At 50.3% G+C, this 20,348-nt stretch overlaps 8 protein-coding genes across 8 annotated transcripts; 3 read left to right on the forward strand and 5 right to left on the reverse strand.

The window, feature by feature from the left end:
* Positions 1–40: 40 nt before the first annotated feature.
* On the reverse strand, positions 41–1,086 carry BDQ94DRAFT_27053 (uncharacterized protein). The gene has a single exon (XM_026775372.1). The coding sequence runs from the start codon at positions 985–987 to the stop codon at positions 184–186; it is 804 nt and encodes a 267-aa protein (XP_026626892.1). The 5' UTR covers positions 988–1,086; the 3' UTR covers positions 41–183.
* Positions 1,087–1,186: 100 nt separating this feature from the next.
* On the reverse strand, positions 1,187–3,729 carry BDQ94DRAFT_159203 (putative TBC domain protein; the record flags this gene model as incomplete). Its single annotated transcript, XM_026769046.1, has 2 exons — positions 1,187–1,567; positions 1,627–3,729. The coding sequence occupies 2 exons, from the start codon at positions 3,727–3,729 to the stop codon at positions 1,187–1,189; spliced, it is 2,484 nt and encodes an 827-aa protein (XP_026626893.1).
* Positions 3,730–6,186: 2,457 nt separating this feature from the next.
* BDQ94DRAFT_27070 (Mo25 family protein) lies at positions 6,187–7,981 on the reverse strand. Its single transcript, XM_026775374.1, has 5 exons — positions 7,672–7,981; positions 7,517–7,577; positions 6,931–7,406; positions 6,600–6,872; positions 6,187–6,532 (listed from the first exon to the last, which is right to left on the reverse strand). Exons 1-5 carry the CDS (start codon positions 7,774–7,776, stop codon positions 6,293–6,295), a joined length of 1,155 nt encoding a protein of 384 aa, XP_026626894.1. The 5' UTR covers positions 7,777–7,981; the 3' UTR covers positions 6,187–6,292.
* A 198-nt stretch (positions 7,982–8,179) lies between these two features.
* BDQ94DRAFT_27079 (protein arginine methyltransferase RmtB) lies at positions 8,180–10,376 on the forward strand. The gene is made up of 4 exons (XM_026775375.1): positions 8,180–8,623; positions 8,757–9,170; positions 9,231–9,468; positions 9,534–10,376. The coding sequence occupies exons 1-4, from the start codon at positions 8,386–8,388 to the stop codon at positions 10,282–10,284; spliced, it is 1,641 nt and encodes a 546-aa protein (XP_026626895.1). The 5' UTR covers positions 8,180–8,385; the 3' UTR covers positions 10,285–10,376.
* A 6-nt stretch (positions 10,377–10,382) lies between these two features.
* Positions 10,383–11,581, reverse strand: BDQ94DRAFT_169942 (uncharacterized protein; the record flags this gene model as incomplete). The annotated part of the gene is made up of 3 exons (XM_026771381.1): positions 10,383–10,651; positions 10,713–11,512; positions 11,574–11,581. 3 exons carry the CDS (start codon positions 11,579–11,581, stop codon positions 10,383–10,385), a joined length of 1,077 nt encoding a protein of 358 aa, XP_026626896.1.
* A 211-nt stretch (positions 11,582–11,792) lies between these two features.
* BDQ94DRAFT_27092 (AAA family ATPase SEC18) lies at positions 11,793–14,825 on the forward strand. Its single transcript, XM_026775376.1, has 4 exons — positions 11,793–12,184; positions 12,244–12,396; positions 12,450–12,762; positions 12,813–14,825. Exons 1-4 carry the CDS (start codon positions 12,063–12,065, stop codon positions 14,676–14,678), a joined length of 2,454 nt encoding a protein of 817 aa, XP_026626897.1. The 5' UTR covers positions 11,793–12,062; the 3' UTR covers positions 14,679–14,825.
* A 946-nt stretch (positions 14,826–15,771) lies between these two features.
* On the forward strand, positions 15,772–16,604 carry BDQ94DRAFT_169944 (uncharacterized protein; the record flags this gene model as incomplete). The annotated part of the gene is made up of 2 exons (XM_026771382.1): positions 15,772–16,198; positions 16,267–16,604. The coding sequence occupies 2 exons, from the start codon at positions 15,772–15,774 to the stop codon at positions 16,602–16,604; spliced, it is 765 nt and encodes a 254-aa protein (XP_026626898.1).
* A 1,989-nt stretch (positions 16,605–18,593) lies between these two features.
* BDQ94DRAFT_27101 (KxDL motif-containing protein) lies at positions 18,594–19,931 on the reverse strand. The gene is made up of 3 exons (XM_026775377.1): positions 19,433–19,931; positions 19,162–19,314; positions 18,594–18,955 (listed from the first exon to the last, which is right to left on the reverse strand). Exons 1-3 carry the CDS (start codon positions 19,738–19,740, stop codon positions 18,874–18,876), a joined length of 543 nt encoding a protein of 180 aa, XP_026626899.1. The 5' UTR covers positions 19,741–19,931; the 3' UTR covers positions 18,594–18,873.
* Positions 19,932–20,348: the final 417 nt, after the last annotated feature.

Below are 20,348 nucleotides of genomic sequence, written 5' to 3' on the forward strand. Positions count from 1 at the left end.
GGTTACCACCTGACAGATGAATGAGACAAATAAGACATCAACAACGTAAAAGAGAGACCACGAAGTAACGCAAGATGAAACAGACATACAGACAACAAAGAAAACAGCGATAACGATAGAAGAGAAAATAAAAGGGGTATCAGAGTCAACAACAAGGTATTAAGTATGTAGTTGGTTTGGTCCCTAGTATATAGGAAATGATAGGTAGTGTGCAGTGTGCTGTGTGCAGTGTAGCAGAAACCAGAAGCAGATGGGCGAAGACAGACAGCAAAGGAAAATATCAAAGGGAAGGGCCAGCAGATGTATAGAGAGAGAGATAGACCAGACAAGACAAGGAAATTGATTTGGGAATGAAAGTTCAAAAGTGGGCGGAGTTATATAGTGAGAGGGATTATGTATGGGTGTATGGATATGTATGTGTGTGTTAGACCTGACTGGTGACACTCCCTCAAACTGCCAATTCCGTACATTGGGAGTTTTCAAAGGGATATGGGTAGATATGGATGTGTGTATACATCCATCGTGTATCTGTGTATCCGTGTCTGCATCGAGAGTGGGCAGGTGACAGGCATATAAACACGTTTTCCATCTTGAGAGAGAAAGAGCCGAAGTGGGTGTATGTAGGGTATGTATTAAAGATGAAGCGAGAGTGCGCGTATGTATGTGTGTAATGTATGTGACAGAGCGAGTATGTATGTATGTAAGTATGTTGCATGTTGTATGTATGTATGGATCCATTCGTAGTTCGAGAAACACAGACAAACAAAATTTTTGTCTGTTGTTGTTGTTGTTGTTGTTGTTGTTGTTGTTGTTGTTGTTGTCGTCGAACGAGGTAGAGTGAGTGATTGGTATCGTGATGTGAGAGCCGTCAAAGAAAAGTAGTCCATGAAATAAAAATGTAAACGAGAAGTAAGTAGCAATGTCGGAGAAGAAGAATAACCGTATTATAAATAAGTGAAAGAAACAAAACGACTTTTGTTCATTCATCAAGAATTCGTCGGGTCGAATCGTAAAAGAGGGTAAGGTGTCGAGGATTGCGGATCGGGTGAGTATATTATAAGGTAGGGTTGTGCTGTATGTATTATTGAAGTGAATCTGCGGATCTAGTCCGCGTCGTAGATAGAGGTCGTCACATCACGTCACTTGTGTACTTGCTTTGCTGCTGCGGCTGCTCACAGCAAAGCCACTAAGAGGCCTTTTTCCGACGGTGCACTTTCCACTCTGCTTTGGCGACACGCATGAATAGCTCGATGTCCTTGATGGGAACCCAGCTGGTGAGGACTTTCATGGCGTTTTCAAAGTCGGATTCGAGGATAATGTCGCGCATGCCATCAATCAGGGCGGCGGAGGTCGCGTGAAGAACATCCAGTCCGTTTCCAAAGGCACTGGTGGATGCCTCTTTCTTGCTGCCTTTGCCTGAGGAGCCGGGTGCCGTGAGGTCCTCGGCATCACCGAGAAGCATGAAGACGTCCCAGACGCGGAGTTGAGCGGGGAACGGGATAGAGTAGTTGAAAAGGGTCAGATACCACCGTGTGCCGTATGCTGTGGGAGGAATTCCAAGCTCATTCTAAGTTCTGGTTAGGAAACGGTGTACCGAGAGATATGGGAAGATGCTGTTTGACTCACCAGCTTGGCAGCTACCTCTCCTTTTTCTAGCCACTCACGTTCAAAATCCCCCAAGGCCTCCATGAGGCCTGAAAAGCCGGACTGGTACAGACGCTCCAGACCTCGTAATTGCCACAGTCGTACGAGCATGATAAATGCGTGTTCTTCGTCGTAGTAGGCGAGGAGAGTCGCAGCAAGAGCAGCCATACCCTGGACGTATCCCGTGTCTGGAAAGTACAAGGACATTGCGTGGAGTACTCGGAATAATAGTCGTTGGCCTCCGCGATACCGTCGCCGGAACATGATGTGACTGGTGATGGTTCTCGGGACGTCGATATCAATCTGGACATCATCGGGCGAGGAAACCAATTGGAACTCGTTGAACGCTTCAATTAGCTCCTCTTCTGAAGGGCTATCACTGTGCAATCTGGCGCTGGCTTTCAAAAAGGCGTACCAAGCGGTAGCTCGCCATCGGTCAGGGATGCCTTTCCATGTCCGCTCGATCAGCTTGGAGCTTGTCGTGTCGAACTCGAATGTCATGCCACCGCCATCTCCGCTCCGCATCGGGCGGGCCATTTTTGTCCATTTATCTTCTCTCTCCCACTCTTTCTTTCTCGCCGCGCGGGCGGCAGCTGCGTCCTGTTTCTCGCCCGGATTCAGAGGAGCTGTCGGGTGGGTGAGCATATCGCTTGCCTCATCTTTGACGCGGCGGTCGCGATTGTGTGGCAGATGGTTGGCGGCCCGACGAAACCGCGAGGTTGATCGTCGCATCATCGTTGTACTATACATGCTGTGAGAGGAGGTTGGCCGTATTGAAGGCTCAGACATCTTGCGCGTTGGGGAGCGGCCTGTGAGGCCAGAAAAGGAACGATTCCCTCCAATGGCGGAGGGTGGACGGATGGAGTGTTTCCGTCGCGGTGTCTCAGAAGCCATAAGTAGGCTGGTAGAGACGCGCTGGATGGGACTGGGGTCAATGCCCTCGTTGGAGTTGGACGTCGGTGAGCGGATGAATCCGTATCGGTCGACGTCTCCGGCCTTGATATTCTGCCAGTACTCAATGCCTCCAGCTAGCTCGTGGGCCTCTCTTTTGATCGTTGGTCCGTTCTCTGGACCGAGAGACGACACCACACTTTTGGTATCCACTGACACACTGGGTCCAGAAAGACGAGAGGTCTCCATACTGGTTGGGGTATCTTCCCACAAAATGCCATTCTCCATGGCCATGGACTTCGCTACTTCTGAGTCTGTCACATTTTCTTCACCCTTCTCATACATCAGCCGTACCCGTCGCGACAACATATCTTCGTCCGCAGAGATGGCTCTGCTTGCCATGGCGCTGTGCCTGACTCGGAGGGTCGAGACGGGCTTTGACCGCCTCGATGGCGTCTCAATAGTCTCCGGCTCTGTGCTATTTTGTTCCGACGAAGCGACATCAGGTGACGCCGGTTCTCTGTCATCAGGTACCTCTCCATCCTGGGTCTGTTGGCCCGCCTCTCGTCGTCTTGCTTCCTCTTGTTCGATTTGCTGTTGTAATTGGCGTTTCGATTCCTCCTTGATAAGACTTCCGCGCTTGGAGAAACGCATTGATTGCGCTCCGAGGCCATCAAGGGCCGAATTCGGGATATCGAGAGCGATGCCATTGAAGGGAGCTTGAATCGGCGGTACAGGGGGGGTATCTTCATCACGATCGAATTCGCCCGACTTCTTACTTCTCAGACCGCCCCATCTGCGCTCCGACCACCGCGAACCAGGACGGGATCCTGGGCGGGATGCAGGACGGGAGGCGGTATCATTGACAATGATACTGGGGATGCTATTGCGCAGCGAGCGCAAGCTCACGGTCGAGGCCCCAGCCTCTGGTAAGGCAGTGAACCTGTTCCGCCGCGATCTGGCATTTTGTTGCGACGGCGCGGACCCCGACTGATCCCAAGCACTACCGGACGATGCGCTGTGCGATCTTTCCTCCGAGCACGAAGTACAATCCACTGGGGTAGGGTATGAGGCGGAACGAACGGCGATCGGGGCCGTGGCGGCGATGGTGTCGTCGTAGGGAACGGTCTGGATGGTTGAGGTGGAGTCGGACATCACGACAGCAGGGACAGAAGCGGATCGCGTTTCTACCATTATCCTGGCATCGCTTGCGCCTTAACTCGAGGGATGGGGAAATACGTTCTGGACGGAGCTGCGAAGGGCTTTTGAGCCTTCTGGACGAGCCGGGCGAGACGGTGGTGCACGCTGGATTAACCAAGGGGGGGCGAGGGCGCGAGCGAAGGAGGGAGGGACAGGGAGGGAGGCGGGGAGCGATAGCAGGACTGTAGCCACAAAGGAACAGGATGTGAGAACTGGTATTCTGGCACGAAAGAAGGGTCACGGCTTGCGATTGATTAAGATTTGGAAATTATTAGGATTAAGATTAAACGGTCACACAACGGAAAATGAACGACACTGGGGGGAAGAGGTCTCTTGCGCAGCGAACCATGGCCCCCAAATGGTTGCGAGGAACGGAAGGCGGACGAGCAAAGGGAAAGACGGAGGGCAGAAGAATGGCTGGACCGCGGCAAGAAAAAAAAAAAAATAAAATATAGTAAAAATAAAAATAAAATAAAAATGAGAAAAGAGCAAGCAAAGAGAGTGTCAGTCAAGTCAGAGCCAGGCTTGGCGAAGGTGATAGCTTTCCAAATAATAATGATGATAAAAAGCAAGAATAATGAAAAGTAAAAGGGAAAAAAAAAAAGAAAAGAAAAGAAAAGAAAATAGAAAAACAGACGACGATGGAGCGAGAATTGAAGGAGAGAACGTTGAGAACCAAAGAATGTGGTCACAATGAGGTGTATCTTGTTCTCGCACTGGCAATTGGAGAATGAGGAAGCGGAAAGTGGAATGGAGAATCTCACCCTCCCGTTGGTTTTGTATTGGCTGAAAGGAGTGTCTACTTGGAGTAGTCGTAGTAATAATAGTTGTTGTTCATGAGTAGTAGAAATAGTAGTGTATCACTATTTAGTATCCTACCAGGAGTTCAACCCTGAGAATTCCCTCCAGTTCAAACTTCCCGGTTCTAAACGAAACCGAAGAGAGGGGGGGAAAATAAAAATAAGAATAAAAATAAAAGGAACGAGGACGACGACAACAACAACGTCTCCTTGTCTTCAACCAACTCCAAAGGCAAGGATCACGAAGGGGGGCCTGCGATCCACTATATAATTAATTTAGTATCATTTAATTCCTCGGGAGGGCCACGCAGCAGTGGATCTTCACACGGTTAATTTTACGTTGGACTTCCCAGATTTTGATAATAATAGAAATGGAGACACTGCTAGTATCTAGCAGGACTCCAGTCAATCCATTGGTACGGGGAATGAGAGAGAGAGAGAGAGAGAGAGAGACTGTGTGTGTGTGTGTGTGTGTGTGTGTGTATGTGTGTGCGTGGGATTGCACCCAATTGTTCTTGTCCAATATTCTGTTTTTACTTTATTTTATTTTTTCTGTTATTATTCCTCCTATCTTCAATTTGAGGGAACTCAATCCCACGCCAAACAGGCAACGTAACGGTTTGTTCGCTTGCTGGCTTTATTACTACTCCAGGAGTTCAAAACTACTTACTGACTAGTCACGGATTTGACTGTTTGACGGGCTGATCTTCTTCCCCCTCGTTTTGCGCACAAACCACCAAGATTGAAACTGGAAATTGGGGCTCTTCTCTTACTCTCCTTCCTCGCCTATCATGGGAGAAGCAATTACATCCTAACTGACCTAACTCTGATAGAGTTCATTCCTATTAAGTATCTACAGAATCTTGTACCTGTTTGCTTTTCTCTCTCCTCCCTTTTGCGTTTGGATTTTTGGGCTTGTAATGTGGTATTTTTCAGTTTCCGGCCCCGTAGGAGATAGCGTCGGCTCTCTCCCTACTCCTAGTCGACTACTAATCTTTTAGGTTGCAAGATAGACAGCATGAGTGGATGATAGTGACCGGCTGAGGAAAGGGGAAACGTCAGTCTCTCACTATTTTTTCCTACTAGAAAGTACACTAGCAGTGGCTTCGCTCCCTCCCCCTTGACAGAGAGGAAGGAGGGGGTAAGTTGTTGCTCGGGTGAAGAATTCAGTCAGGTCTGTGTGAAATTCTCCGTCCTTTGTCTACTAGTACTAGTCGTCTACTAGTAGCAGTCCTGCAATCCTGCATTATTATATGCATGGATGATAAACTTACAGTTCCCGGTTTTTATTTCCAGGATCTCTACAGCGTAGTTACTAGTAGTATCCCGTAAACGCTCTGATCCACTTCCATGATTTGCCTACTGACTTTATCTACATCCCGCGTTACTTACATGCAAGGACTGCTGCCCTTTGGGGCGATTCTTTATTCTCGTGCACTTCTTTCTCCTTTCTGCCCTTCGCCTTCTGCCGATTTTCAGGTTTTAAAATCAAACCCTAATTTCTGTCTCCTTTCTTTCCCTTTAGATTGTGACAACCCACTGTAAAACTCCGAGAAGGCTAGAAACCAGCTCGCCTTCAATGCAAACAAACGGCACCGCGGCCTTAGCGTGCCCCCAGTGCACACGGCCCTCCGACGCAGACCCGCACATAGTCAACAAAGGACAAGCAGGGGTAAAAAGCATATTGGCACGGGAGGATCGATAGATTGGCCGTTTCCCTGCCAATGGTCGCAGCTTAATTCTCGACTCCCAGGCCTTCAGGCCACTGCTGCCGTGTTGATGCCGGAGCGAGACGCTTCGCGCGCGGAGCGTGCTGGCTCAATCGGCTCCTTGGGGAGAAGCTCGATCTGGCGCACCAGGAAACTTTTCTCATCCGTAAATTGATCGTCGTCCGTCCGGTCCTCTAGGAACCTCGGTAAGAATTTCAACAGCCGATCACGGTTGTTGATCAAAATCCGCTGCACCGCAACCGATTTATTGGGGTTGGCAACAAATACCTGTAATGTAATAACGGTCAGTGGCCTGGGTCCTTGCAGCGGACCAAGCTGGAATCTGCCCACATACCTTGAACACGTGGAAGCCTTCGTACTGGACCATCTTTCGGTCGTCCCGCAGCAGTTTCATACACAACTTGAGATTCTCCCCGCTCTCCACATAGGCCATCATCACATTGTAGTTCGTTCGGTCCAGGAGGATCTCTCCTAGTAGCTTGATGCTTTGTCGTTTCGTGACATACGAGCTAGACTGAACAAGTACTTCGTTGAATTTGGAGAAGAAGAGATCAAAGTTCGTGGCTAGATAACCCGTAACGATGGATTTATGGCGGGTCAATATCTCCTGCACATCAGTTAGCTTCCGAGACGACATGGTTCCCAAGGCTGACACAAACACTCACCCTAAACGTTGTGAAAGAGTCGGCACTCAGTTCGAAGCTCCCTCGGTCGATCCAGTAGAAGAACCTCCAGAATATACCATTGCCCTCTTGAGGCACGCCTGGCTGGACCTCCGTCAGGCGAATCGCTGGCTCCCCGTCTTCCGACTGGTCATAGAGGATGATCGCCGCGATAACATCAAACTTCAGCGCTTCTCGCAAGATAGTGCCGCATGGCATGGCACTTTGGCTATGTTCATAGCCCTTGCACAGTTCGATGATGATTTCGGGTCGTTTGTGGACAATGTAGGAAATGACAGGAGGGTCTGCATGGTTTGCATTGACAGGTTTGAAACGGAGGATGTGTGAGAAGATGGTTTGTGTGTCTTTCCGGGCTTCGAAGGGCAGGCGATGAAGCCCTTGGGCTAGTTCGTAGAGCAAGTCTTCCTGCAGGGTAGCCTGCACTAATGCCTGGACTTGTTCGGGGGACACCTCGATTTCTGAAAGGCAAGCTCACATCAGCCGACGTACATTTAGAAGCCCTTCTCGGCTCCTGCACTTGTTCCGGGAGAAAGAGAGCCATTGGTAGGGGTTCATGCATGAGACATACCTTGAGTACCCTGGACAATAAGTTTCATCTGAGATAGTTGCTTCGCCAGCTCATCTTCGACCTGTCGGAGTACGGGATGGGGTCAGTACTCCTTTGTTTTGAAAGCTGCTTATCGGCAACCGTAGACGTAAACATAACAGATCTGAGCGACGAACCTTGGCAGTGGTTGGCGATTCTCGTAGCCTCACCAAGAGTTCTTTAATTGATCTGGCAATGTCCGAAGGCTGGCGGGACCGACCGCGGTTGAAGAAGAAGGCCATGGTTGTTTGTATTGGCAACAAAACCAAAACAGGGAGGGAGTGAAGGCGGAGGGGATAGTGGCTCCTCGCGGGCAGCACACCAGCTAGAGGGACATGTAAGGGAGAGTAGGTCAAACAAACAGAGTGTCACGGACTCTCTGCAGCTGCAATGGTAATAACAGTGGACTTCAAGGGGGGGTATCTGGCAGGCGAGCAAGAGGGATTGTTGGTCTGCGATGCTGTGAGGGAAGCGGTGACGCTGTTGTTGGCGGGGAAGCCGACGGCCTCAGGCTGTTATCGCAGTTCTGGGCCCGTCAGGTGGATAAACAATCGAGTCCCAAGCCGGCGGGGCTGCTGCCTTTTCCGAGAATTTTCCAATTTTCTCCCCTCGAATTTTTGACTTTTTTTTCTCCGGCGGGATTCTCGACTCTACCCCTCCTCAGGTACTTCCATACAGAATTCTGTCGGCAGCAACCATTTGCTTCGACATCCTCGTTCTGTTTCTTTGCGATATCTAGTGACGGTGTCTTTGGATCAATCTCATTTAGTTGACGCTTAAGACGATCCATATCAGTCCCGCTCCTACAAAAATAACCGTCTCAATTGGTTTTGTTTCCCCGCAGTTGCGCCATGTCTGCTTCCGCCCTCCCCTCTGAGCGTCTGCCCAGAGACGATGATGCACGCTCCGTCTCTTCCGATGGTTCGGATGTAAGCAACGAGGAAGGATGGGAAGATGTCGAGCCCGATGATGATACCCAGCCCGTCGTTGGCTTGTTCTCCGAGAAGGTCTACCCCGACGTGCGGGCCATGCTCAAGGAGACCAAAGAAAAGTACAACTTTGACCTACGGAGGATTCAAAAGGAGCTCGGTGTGTAGTCAATTGTACTTCGATTTAGCATCTGATATTTCCCTCCGTTGCGCAAACGCGGACGAATGTCTGTTGGACGTTACACTTGATATGAATTATGGCTAACCTATCTCAACTTGTGTTTCGCTATCAGACTTGGACTTCCTGGGCACGATCAAGTTGGTCAACTATGTCCGGACTCAGGTGAAGGAAGGCAACATGTCTCCCGACGTCTCTTCCACCGACAAATTCGAGGATGATGCTTATCTGAAGCCCGTGCTGGAGGACGATGCCCTTCTCTACAGTCTGGATGACATTGAGGACGAAACCCCCGAGACAACTGGTGGTTCTGACGCTGAAAGACGCGTGATCGAGCTCCAGGAAGACTTAGAACGCCTTCAGACTCAGTTCTCCGAATATAGAGAGGCCGTGCAGAAGTCTATGGAAGAGCAACTGACCAAGGAGGATGAGAAGCTTGGCTCTACCCTCAGTGCTGCGTCCGCTCAAAAGGCCGCTAACAGGGTCGAAGAAATTGATGCGGATTACTTCACTTCCTACGCCTACAACGGTATGTTTTTCCTGACCCTGGGGCTGCTTGGTTTCTTCTACTAACGCGCTGCCCATCTAGGAATTCACGAGTCCATGCTTAAGGATACCATCCGCACTGATTCCTACCGCGACTTCGTATATGAGAACAAACACGTGTTCAAGGATAAGGTTGTCCTTGATGTCGGTTGCGGAACTGGCATTCTGTCAATGTTCTGTGCGAAGGCCGGTGCGAAGAAGGTTATCTCGGTCGATAATTCCAACATCATCGATAGAGCCAAGGAAATCATCTATGAGAATGGGTTCGGTGATATCATAACGTATGTTTCGCAGTATCTTTGTTTCCTCCAGTTGCGCGACTGACAGCTGATGTCTGAACTTCCAGGTGCATCCGCGGTAAAATTGAGGAAGTCACGCTGCCAGTCCAGCAAGTTGACATAATTATCTCCGAATGGATGGGCTACGGTTTATTGTTCGAGGCCATGTTTGACTCGGTCATTTACGCTCGGGACCGCTATCTCGCCCCTGGAGGACTCATGGTTCCCTCGCACGCTACGCTCCGCGTTGCTCCTTTCGCCGACCCTGACTTCATCGCAAACCACATCTCATTCTGGAAGAGCGTGTACGGCTTCAATATGAGCAGCATGCTGACTGGTATCTATGATGAAGCTCTGGTCCGTACCGTGGAGCCATCATCGATCCCTGGCCAATCTGCCGTTTTCCTTCCCCTTCCTCTACATACCATCACTGTTGAGGAGCTGTCGTTCCTGAAGGAATTCCAGGTCACTCTTACCGAGGACATTGACGCGCTGGACGGTTTTGCTATCTGGTTCGATATCTTTTTCATGCCCTCGAGGGACTCACCGATTGCGGACGACGCCGTTCCTTCCGAAATGCAGAAGAAGGGCATCGTCGCTTTCACCACGGGACCTTATGGTAAAGAGACGCACTGGCAGCAGAGTATTCTTCTCATTGATCATGAGAAAAGGAAGGGCGTTCCCTTGAAGAAGGGCCAGACCATTACTGGAAAGGTGGGCTACCAGAAGAAGTCGGAGAAGTCCCGCTCCTTGGATATTACCATCGAATGGGATAGCCAGGATGCCGAAAAGGGCTCCCAGAAATGGGGTCTGCAATAAGTTGCAGGTCTCGTTGCAGACTCATCTCCTGTGGGAGTAGATAGATAGTTCTCGCAATGCGTTAGTCATAGACAAGGCTCGCTACCTGCTTCAATCGATTAAGAGTACGACTCAAAGAACGTAGCTTTAGATCGTGTACTAGAGAGCCTAGGATTGTAAGCTGCCGGTGCAGATCTGAACCCTTCAGCGTCTCGATCGGGAGTCTTCATCATGGCGTCTAGTTTCCTTGTGTCGACGGTGTCGATCATGATGAGAACGATGAGACCGCGAATCAGAATGAGAGGGTCGTCGATGCGAACGATCTCGACTTCTATCTCTACGATGCCGATGGTGCCGATGGGATCTTCCGTCCCTGTCATCTCGACGCCTATCCGGAGAAGGATCGAGTCTAAAGCCTTCGAGGCTATCCTGCGATGGCGACCTCCTACTGCGGTGAGAAGATCGACGCTTTTCTGAAGCCTTCAGAGCTTCCAGCTCTCGACCTCGTTCCTCGTTCCACCTTTTCCTCTCCTGCTCAACCGCCTTCAACTGACGGACGCCCTTTCTCATCGCCGCGAGTGGATCATTTGCATCCATCCGGGCCTTCTCCCTTTCTCTCCTTAACGGGTCCTCATTTCCCCAGACATCCTTGCTTGGCATAGATTCAGCAGCTGCACCCTCGCGTTGCGAAGACGAGTACCAAGGGTCTTGCCCAACAGACTGCCGAAACCCCGCCGCATTGGAGAATCGCATCGTGTATTGGTCTTCAAGTTCTCGTTCCTTTTCTTTCGCCTCCTTTTCTGCCTCTGCATTCTTTTCCACAGGCTTGTGCTTCGCCTCCGAAGGAAACAGATCAATGTGACCAGTACTATCATGAAGTGGCGCATCGCTTGACCGAGCGGCGGCTTGTTGTTCCCGTCTATCCAGCGCCAACCGTGCATCTTCCTGTGCAAATCTAATATCTCTATCCGTGTCATCCTCTCCTGCTAAGCGCCTTCTCTTTCTAAAGCGCCCTGCATCCTCTGTATGACTTTTCCGGTCTTGTGGGCGGGCGGACGGCGCTGGGGGCGGCGGAGGTGGAGTCGAAGGTCGTTCACCGCGGAGTATCTGAATCCTTCGTTCAGCATCAGCTTCCTGCATGAGACGCTCTTCCTCCTCTTCTTGGGCTTTGGCCTGGGCCTCGTCGCGCCGAACGCGCTCGATGTTCGCTGGGTTGTAGACGTTCCATGACTTCTTTCCGAGGAGGTGACTGCAAAAGGACACTGTAAGTACTCAAGCATGGCAAGACAGGAAGCAGAGGGTATACTGACAGAGGCATATTTAAGATGTGGGTATGATGAACTGGAGGGGATGAATGTATCAGATCTCCCTCCGGGGTGTGTGAACGAGGAGCAGCGTCATCCAGACCGGTCGGCGAAGACGGAGGTGGGCGGACCGATCGATGGGGCGGGAACCCTGGGTACCTTACCTACGGTCCATGTGTCGCGGGCGCTGGAGCTTTCCCCCCCCATCCAATGTGAGACCGCCACCTCTCAACTATTCTTCTTTCTCACCATCCTCTACCTCACTTTTTGTTCCCTATACTTAACTGCCTATACTCAGCTTCACTTATTGCGTTTGTACTCATATACTATCTAGTCATAATCTGGTCATCCGAGTACTTAACCTTCAAGGCAACAGCTGCTGGCAGCATCGCTTCGCCACCTTAACCAGCCTATAAATACCCCGTTCTCGTCTGGAAACTCATTGCATTTCCTCTAAATACACAACTCAAAGTCCTCCCCCTACTTGGATTGAAGATGTTCAATCGCAACAACTATCCTTCGGTCCCTAACCCTTTCGGCTCCCGCCCCTCTCGAGGCGACGGTTATACCACCCCAGCTCAAGGACAGAACCCCTACCCCTCCAGGTCGGGCGCAAGGTATGGGCCTTATACTGCATGATAATGAGACGACAATGGCTGATATGCTTGATAAATAGTCCTGCAGGATACGGAGCGCCACCCCAGTATACGGGAAGACCGCCTCAAATGCCTCCGAGGAACCCCGTTGGAGAGAAGCCCGTGAGCTCAGGCCGATCCTGGACGCTACGTCCTACAAAGAGCCCCGATAATACGTATACGTTTGGAAACTTGTACGTTCAAGTGTGGTCGCTGTCTTGCTTGCCCTTCTTTTAACCGTGTCTAGAGTTGCCGTTTCCGCCCAGGAATTCCCACCCTCCCGCGATGGACACGATCTCCTCCTACTCATCAACGGCCTCTATGTCTTCTCCGCACGCCCTCTCGACGGGTTCCCCCCGGGACAAATCAGCATGTCTGATCCTCAGCGGACATGGGCTGGTGTCGCTTTCACGGATACCGTTTCGGTGCAAATCTACGATCCCTTCAGTCAGGGCGGACAAGCCTACGTCGGTTCTACAGATATTGAGGTTGGGTTTGCTGGGAAGAAGCGAGTGGAGACTCCATATGATCAAGATGAGCTGGCAAGTGTGGTGATCAAGGTACCTTCCCCTTCTTCCGGTGGAATAAGAGCAGCGCCTGATGTGTACAGAACTTCGAAAACCAAATTTTCGCCCCCGGCCAAAAGATTTTGATGGATCATCGAAGCATCCCACTCCTGTTGACCGTCAAGACCGTTCAGAGAGTCGATCTGTCCTCTGAGACTGCCAGCGGTGGCAGTGTCGAGACGGACCCTACGGCGCGGGGTATTCTCACCAGGCACTCTCAGATTACGTTCTTCAAGGACGCTAGTACTGGTATCAACATGAAGCCTTCGAACCGCCGACCAGCGGCGAACTCCATCATCCAACCTGACTTCAAGTTCGAGAACATGGGCATCGGTGGTCTTGATTCCGAGTTCAGCACCATCTTCCGTCGTGCGTTCGCGTCCCGTATCTTCCCTCCGGGGCTGGTGGAGAAATTGGGACTTCAGCACGTTAAGGGTATCCTGCTTTATGGCCCTCCAGGAACGGGTAAAACATTGATTGCTCGTCAGATCGGAAAGATGCTGAATGCCAGGGAGCCTAAGGTCATCAACGGACCCGAAGTACTTAACAAGTACGTTGGTCAGTCTGAAGAGAACATTCGTAAAATGTTCGCAGACGCCGAGAAGGAATACAAAGAAAAGGGAGATGAAAGTGGTCTTCACATCATCATCTTTGATGAACTGGACGCTGTCTGCAAGCAGCGTGGCAGTGGAGCCGGAGGTGGTACAGGTGTTGGTGATAGTGTGGTGAACCAGCTGCTCTCGAAGCTGGATGGTGTAGATCAGCTCAACAACATTCTGCTTATCGGAATGACCAACAGAAAGGACATGATTGATGAGGCACTGTTGCGTCCTGGTCGTCTCGAAGTTCATATGGAGATCTCCCTTCCTGACGAGAAAGGCCGAGCCCAGATCCTTAAGATTCACACCCAAAAGATGCGGGATAACGACGTCATGGACGATGATGTTGACTTGGCTGAGCTGGCCCTGATGACCAAGAACTTTTCTGGTGCTGAAATATCTGGTCTTGTGAAGTCCGCATCTTCTTTTGCATTCTCCCGGCATATAAAGGCGGGTACGACGGCCAGTATCAGCGACGATGTGGTGAACATGAAGGTCAACCGGTCCGACTTCCACCATGCGTTGGAAGAGGTCACACCCGCGTTTGGTGTCTCCGAAGAAGAGCTCTCTAGTCGCATTCAACATGGTATCACCCACTTCTCCCCCGTTATCAATGAAATTCTTAAGGAGGGTGGCCTGTTCGTCAAGCAAGTTGGGGAGGATGAATCGTCGCCCTTGTTTTCGGTCTTGCTACATGGGCCCACTGCAAGTGGCAAGACGGCTCTCGCAGCTCGAATTGCTATTGACTCTGGATTCCCTTTTATCAAGTTGATCAGTCCCGAGGACATGGGCGGCTTCAGCGAGACGGCAAAGGTTCAGCGCATCATCAAAGTCTTCGACGATGCTTACAAGAGTCGCACAAGTGTTGTCGTCATCGACAACCTTGAGAAGCTTATCGAGTGGGTTCCTGTCGGCCCTCGCTTCAGCAACACAATCTTGCAGACTCTGCAGGCCGTGTTGAGGAAACATCCTAACAAGGGTCGCCGGCTCTTGATTATAGCAACCACGACGCAGAGATTTGTGATGAAGCAGCTTGATTTGTTCAGCTCCTTTGATGCCGATATCATGGTTCCAAACGTTATGACGTACGATGAGCTAAAGCACATCTTGCATAGTTCCGGCGCATTTGACGAGCAGGAAATCGGGCAGGCCCTTGCAGGGATTGGCAGTATTTCTGATGACGGAACCATTGGAGTAGGTGTCAAGAAGATCTTCAGTGGTATTCAGACGGCAAAGAAAGATGTGGATAAGGTTGGTCGCTTCGTGCAGGTTATCAACAACGCTATTGAGGCAGAGCGTTCTGGTGCTTAGAGAGGGTTTGCTCTCTCTTGGGTGTGAGAGTACCTAAGGATTGTTGCTACGTTGGCTATTCGCTTGTAAGCTTAATTAGATGCTAATTTTAAACAATAACACTAGAACACGGTGCGTTCAAAGATGGTGTGGTTTCTTCCAACCGAGACTTGCTGTACTCTGGTTTACTGAGCTGCGGCGTAATAGTAGAACATCACGGAGACCCTTGCTGTATGAGAAAAGAAAGCTCTCTTCCCAGCGTAGCATAGAGGCTACGACATTGATCCCTCCATCTGTTGCGGATGTCTGTTCTGCCTGGAGGCAGGCACCCTTCGAAGGAAGCCTGAGGGACTAATTCTCCATTAGTAGCTGGATTTTAGACCCAATTTAGGCTGCATGCCAAAACGTCACACGAACTGAAAAACGGAACGATACTACCCCTGCCCCATGAGTGCAATATTGGTATTTGACTTCTGTAATAAATCTAGTCACAGCTTTAGCTGCAGGATGACACTGCTTTTGTTTAGAATACAGTTCATTCCATGATTAACCCATTGTCTGAGTGGAACCTCATCGTATTACTCGTGTTATTCCTGACCCTCGGTTGCATCTAGCCCAGCGGTCTCTATATTTTTCCTTGACTATTTGGTATCTATGGAAGATTCCGATCTGTTTGGGCCACTCTCGCATCAGAGATCAAAGCTCCAACCCATTCCTGCCGAATACTAAATATGATATCTGCTTAGATCTCCTTATAAAGCGACTCATTTGGGAGCACGCAGAGTCAAGACACCTTGATGGTAGGTACAGCACACCTCCTGCGTCGCTGACGTGCGCAAAAGTGACTGTATGATGTATAGGAGTGAATAACTTACAATAACGTGAATTGTATTCTTTCAAGATAGTGCGGCAGGAAGCTGATTCCCTCGTCCGCTTCACTTCGCGGCTCGACACACACCTTCCCTCTTTCCTCCCATTTCCAACTTCTGTGTTTCTTTTGCTTGCTCCACACCTTTAAAAGGCCCTTTCCTTGCTGTACTTACAGTGTTCCTCCATCTTTTTAGCTTACTACACGTTACACAACCGCAAAACCTACTCGACATATCTAACAACGATGGCAGCCGGCACTTCCACCCCCAAACAAATTCTGAAGAAGGAGGTGTCACAGAGAGAATACGAGTTCCTTCAAGAATGGGCTCCCGACACTGTAAAGGACTACACTCCCATTAAGCCTGGCAATCCGGCAGATAGGATGCCCAAGCATCAGACGGTGCCGAGTCAGCCACACCTCCAGAGCCCCCGACGGGCCAAACCTCGCTTGCCTCTCTACGAGGAATGGAAGACCCAACCACTGCATGGAGAAACGATGAATGAGGCCGCAAAAGCCACAGGTGCACCTGTGAGTATGGAGAATAAAACCAACGGGATCATCCCTCCTGCTCCTACCACAAACGTCAGGGTTAATGGCAGGCATCCTGGCAATTCGTTGGACACAAGAAACCGCCACCAGGAGCCAGTCAAGAGTAATTCTGTCCCAAATAGTAAGTGTCAGGTCTATTTTTGATATCTCGATATAGTAACGATCTCGAACCTCTGGCGTTCTGAATAGATCATTATGCAAAGCCCACTGCGAGCGCTAACAACCGAGTTATCGCAAACCCTCTCCCTAGTGTGGCATCCAAGCTGGGAGTGCCCAGACCGGGAGCATACAAGCCTGTGGAGCAAAGCAACAAGAGGGTCATGGTGAACCAACGCCGACCACCTCCACCGCCTTATGTATATACTGCGCCGAATCGCAAACAGTTCCGAAATGACGACTTGGTCAGATGGTCCGACGGAATCAAGACTCTCGGCGGTGCGATGGCCTACTTCCAGCCGAACTTTATTCAAGACCCATGGAAGGACATGAAGCCAGTTCTGACGAAGTTCCTTGAGCGGTACTGGTAAGACTCCCTTCCAGTGTTTGTTCGAAGTGATTCTTGTTGTGACACATTTCTGATATGGGTATGTATGAATATAGATCGAAAGCGGGAGACTCTTGAGATGGTGGAAGAGGGATGATCAAATTTGAGATTGAAATGGTATCTACGGCGCTGTGTCGTGGTTACATGATGTCGTGCGGTGGTTAAGTGATGTACTGTGAGGATGCCGGCGACATTCGCAGTGTAGTGAGCAGTTCATCACTGGGAGAATAAGCGAAGCTTGCTGGACACGGACGCTTCGAGGTTCCCTAGGAAATAATGGTTTCATTTCTTAGTCTAGAAACGGTTAGCAAATGATTAGCCCCTGAGGCACATAAATGGGAACGAGGACAATCAGTTTATTCAAAGGTTCATGGGAGCGTCCCGTAGACGCTAATGGGTGTGCCAAATGGCCCCACCACTTCTATATACATATTATCAGTGACATCTATAGTTAAGCATAGTTTTATGGACTCAAAGTCAGAGGGACAGTTCAGATCCAAATATAGTACACCCCTCAACCCCGAGCCCCTGACCAAGCGAGCCAGGAAAATGAAACACCCGGGCAAAGTCAAACAAACACTCCCATCTCGAGAACAGAAAATAAGAAAACAACGATGAGGATCAAATAAATGTCACACTAATGCAATATTTAGAAGAAGAAAAATCGTGAGCATCTGTCTAGAGATTTAGGCATGATTGATTTGCCAATAATGCGTTCCTTCCTTTTCCCCCCAAAATTTCAATAGTAGTCACGACCTAAAACGGCAGGCACGGCCTTGGTCTCTGATGGATCGACTTCTCCTTTGTCGCAAATTGACGATGGTCTATCTACTTCGGGGTAGATACTTACTTCCCACTCCCTCTCCCTCCTTTCTCCAATTTCAATTGAAATGCTCGTGCTCACGCACTATCATGGAGCTAATCGATCTATTTCTGTGTTGTTCATCAATGACTAGCACATTATTGGTTGGTATAGCCTTCATTTTACTTACTACTGGGCTTTATTCCACCTAGCCAGGGGATGATGTACTCCACATCGCGGTAATAAAATCTCCCTCATCTTGTGCCTCTTGTGATTCCTTACTGCAAGTATTTTCACTAACTGTCGAGTTGAAGGGCTAAAAGTGGTGTGACCCTTCGAGGAACCGCTACAAGCTAATATCTTGTAATACATAGTCTAGAGCCACCAACCAGTCACTCATCTCACACCTTTCAACACAACTATTGCCCAGTCTGATTACTGCCAACAACTTCACTTTGTGCACTGGAGGCTTTGATACATGATTTAGCTACTTTGACAACCATCTTTTCCGGCCATGGGCTGTGTGATGATAGGCGCTTCGACGTCTAGAGAGCACCGACTACAGCCCGTAGAAGGACATGCATTACCCGCCTTAAAGCGGCAACCAGGAGCGTCCTAACCATGGGGCGGAGCGGAACAGGCGGTACAGCCATGTCCGCTGGCGGAGTGGAGTCAGCAGACGGTTCCAGTTCCGCTCATTCGAGGTGGGGGTTTCCGGAGGACGTCGACGACCGGAAATGACGACAAAGGTTCCCCCACCCTCAAGTCAACGCGTACGTACTGCGAGATCTGGCTGTCCCAGGCCCAGTTCTTCCAAGAGGTATACGAGGTATAGAATGTATCGCAGAGATTATCGCTCGTGAGACCCGGGGGAATCCCTTGGAATGCACTGCAGGATACCTCAGAGGACCGTGCCACACTCCCCCCACAAGCCCATCCCGCTTCAAGGGTGATTTAATGTGATTCGGGTGGGCACATGACCCAGCCCCTGCTCGTCACAAGTCTGATTGTGACTCCCTATTCACCTGGCTGCTCTAGGCTGATGCACGGTGGGCCGCATTCCTGGCACGTGTATGTTACCTTATGGCTATGCTCTCGCCCGCCACCGCAAGCGCGACTACTACTCTTGATGTTTTCAAAGAAACAGTATCCGAATACCAAAGTTATATTCCGCCAGATTCAGCATACTATGGTAGAGTGACGCGTTCACCCAAGAAGACGGCGCCCGAGGAAAAAGCAAAGACATGTACCATCCCAAAATCCCTTCAGTCGCGAGATACCGCAAAAAGATCAAGTCGCCTATCAAAACCTCACGCCGGATGCGAACCCAGAAAACCAATTTTACCCTATACAAAACCATTATCGTCGTTGCCAAATAGAGGTATGCCTCCGAAAATCTGGACCGATGTGAAACCGGACCAATGGGCCAATATGGGCCTTTATCTTGGGATCAGTTGTCGTCAAGAGTGTACTTCTTGGTCGCCCGTCTATACTCATCGGGAAAGTTATTCTCGGCCTTCGCCTTGAGAGCACTATGTACATGATCTGTTAGTATTTGGAGTATTTGGATTCTGGAGGCTTCGGCCGTCATGCAGCAACTGCTGCAGCAACTGCGCTGCCAAGAAATATGTTGACAGCGGAGCGCAGCGGGCGCCTGTGCTCCCCGCCGGCGGAGCGGAGTCCATCCACAGTCGTATATGTGATACAGGAGGGCTCTTGAGGAAACTTTAGGACTCACTTCACACGCTTCTGGGTCCATTCCAAGTCACGCTTGGTCTCGCGAGCAACTTTGATGCCGTCGTTGAAAGTGGCCCGGACTCCTTTTAGACGACGTTGCGCCAGGGCTTGCAATTCCAAAAGCTCTCGCTGTTTGGCATTCAGTTGGCCGGAACTGATTTATGCGTTGTCAGCTTGGTTCCCTCTAGCTTCTGTTGCATGGCAAAATCTGAAAATCAAGCCCAATCCAAAGGCAGCTGGAATCCCTTGGAATCACAAATAGGATTGCTTACGTTTGTGCCTGTACTGCCAATCCCCTGTCCAAAGGTGTGGGGTCGAAGACGTCCTGCATACGGTCGTTGAGAACGTCGACAACATCCACACCAGAATACGAGGCAGAGCTCGATTCATAATCGCCACCAATGCTGCCAGAGCTGTAGCTGAAACCTGCAGAGGTGCGGCTTCCTGCAGTAGTGCTGGTGTCGGAGATATCTGGAGGAGACCCAGCGACTCTGGTGATGGGATAGAGGCTGGCAGGAGCAGGAGCTTTAGAGGGAACATTGATGGGAAGAGAAGGAGACTGGTAGTGATGGGTCGCCATGATGACTCGTCTTGTTGCTTGGTTCACAACAGCGTCAGGAACAAGATAATGGAGGACGATAAGATGAAGACTCTTGAGTCACAAAGCAGAACTGAGGTCTAGATCCGAGAGGATGAAGGTATAGGAGAAAACACGAGGGCAAGATCGCGATGATTTGAATGCACGTCAAACTGACAACCGCACTTGATGAGGTAGAAGAGAAGGAAGAGGAAGAGGAAGAGGAAGAGGACGACGAAGGATGAGAAGAGGGTTTATATAGCCTTCACCGGAGAGTCTTCCCTCCGACGGGAAAGTCCATGACGAGGACAGTGACCTCAATTGAGAGGGGGGATGGGATGGGCGATTGATCCATTGGGCATTGGGCCATCCCCGGAGGTTTCCTTCCCACCCCCCCTTTGACACTCACGTTCCCAATTCCTCCATTTCTCTCCAATCCCAACCCCCCAATTCCGCCCGTCCCTCACTTTCTGGCCGCCAATTCGCTCCTTCCTCCGAATTGACCCCGCTCTGGCTTGGAAAGCGAAATTTTAGGGGAGATCTATGAATGGCCGGAGCCTGGTCCAGGCCGTCCCATACCTCCTCCACTCAGACCCCAACCCGCGCTCCCG

This window comes from Aspergillus welwitschiae (genome assembly GCF_003344945.1).
Source record: "Aspergillus welwitschiae strain CBS 139.54b unplaced genomic scaffold BDQ94scaffold_14, whole genome shotgun sequence".
Lineage (NCBI taxonomy): Eukaryota > Fungi > Ascomycota > Eurotiomycetes > Eurotiales > Aspergillaceae > Aspergillus > Aspergillus welwitschiae.

Coding starts and splice junctions, on each gene's coding strand:
- BDQ94DRAFT_27053 (XM_026775372.1), bottom strand. CDS start 987: ATGAATGAACAAAAGTCGTTTTGTTTCTTTCACTTATTTATAATACGG.
- BDQ94DRAFT_27070 (XM_026775374.1), bottom strand. CDS start 7,776: ATGGCCTTCTTCTTCAACCGCGGTCGGTCCCGCCAGCCTTCGGACATT. Junction 7,578..7,671: donor AATCGCCAACCACTGCCAAG/GTTCGTCGCTCA, acceptor GTACTCCGACAG/GTCGAAGATGAGCTGGCGAA. Junction 7,407..7,516: donor TATTGTCCAGGGTACTCAAG/GTATGTCTCATG, acceptor CTTGCCTTTCAG/AAATCGAGGTGTCCCCCGAA.
- BDQ94DRAFT_27079 (XM_026775375.1), top strand. CDS start 8,386: ATGTCTGCTTCCGCCCTCCCCTCTGAGCGTCTGCCCAGAGACGATGAT. Junction 8,624..8,756: donor GAGGATTCAAAAGGAGCTCG/GTGTGTAGTCAA, acceptor TTTCGCTATCAG/ACTTGGACTTCCTGGGCACG. Junction 9,469..9,533: donor GGGTTCGGTGATATCATAAC/GTATGTTTCGCA, acceptor CTGAACTTCCAG/GTGCATCCGCGGTAAAATTG.
- BDQ94DRAFT_27092 (XM_026775376.1), top strand. CDS start 12,063: ATGTTCAATCGCAACAACTATCCTTCGGTCCCTAACCCTTTCGGCTCC. Junction 12,397..12,449: donor ACGTATACGTTTGGAAACTT/GTACGTTCAAGT, acceptor AACCGTGTCTAG/AGTTGCCGTTTCCGCCCAGG. Junction 12,763..12,812: donor TGGCAAGTGTGGTGATCAAG/GTACCTTCCCCT, acceptor TGATGTGTACAG/AACTTCGAAAACCAAATTTT.
- BDQ94DRAFT_27101 (XM_026775377.1), bottom strand. CDS start 19,740: ATGGCGACCCATCACTACCAGTCTCCTTCTCTTCCCATCAATGTTCCC. Junction 19,315..19,432: donor TTGGCAGTACAGGCACAAAC/GTAAGCAATCCT, acceptor CGCATAAATCAG/TTCCGGCCAACTGAATGCCA. Junction 18,956..19,161: donor TGGACCCAGAAGCGTGTGAA/GTGAGTCCTAAA, acceptor TCATGTACATAG/TGCTCTCAAGGCGAAGGCCG.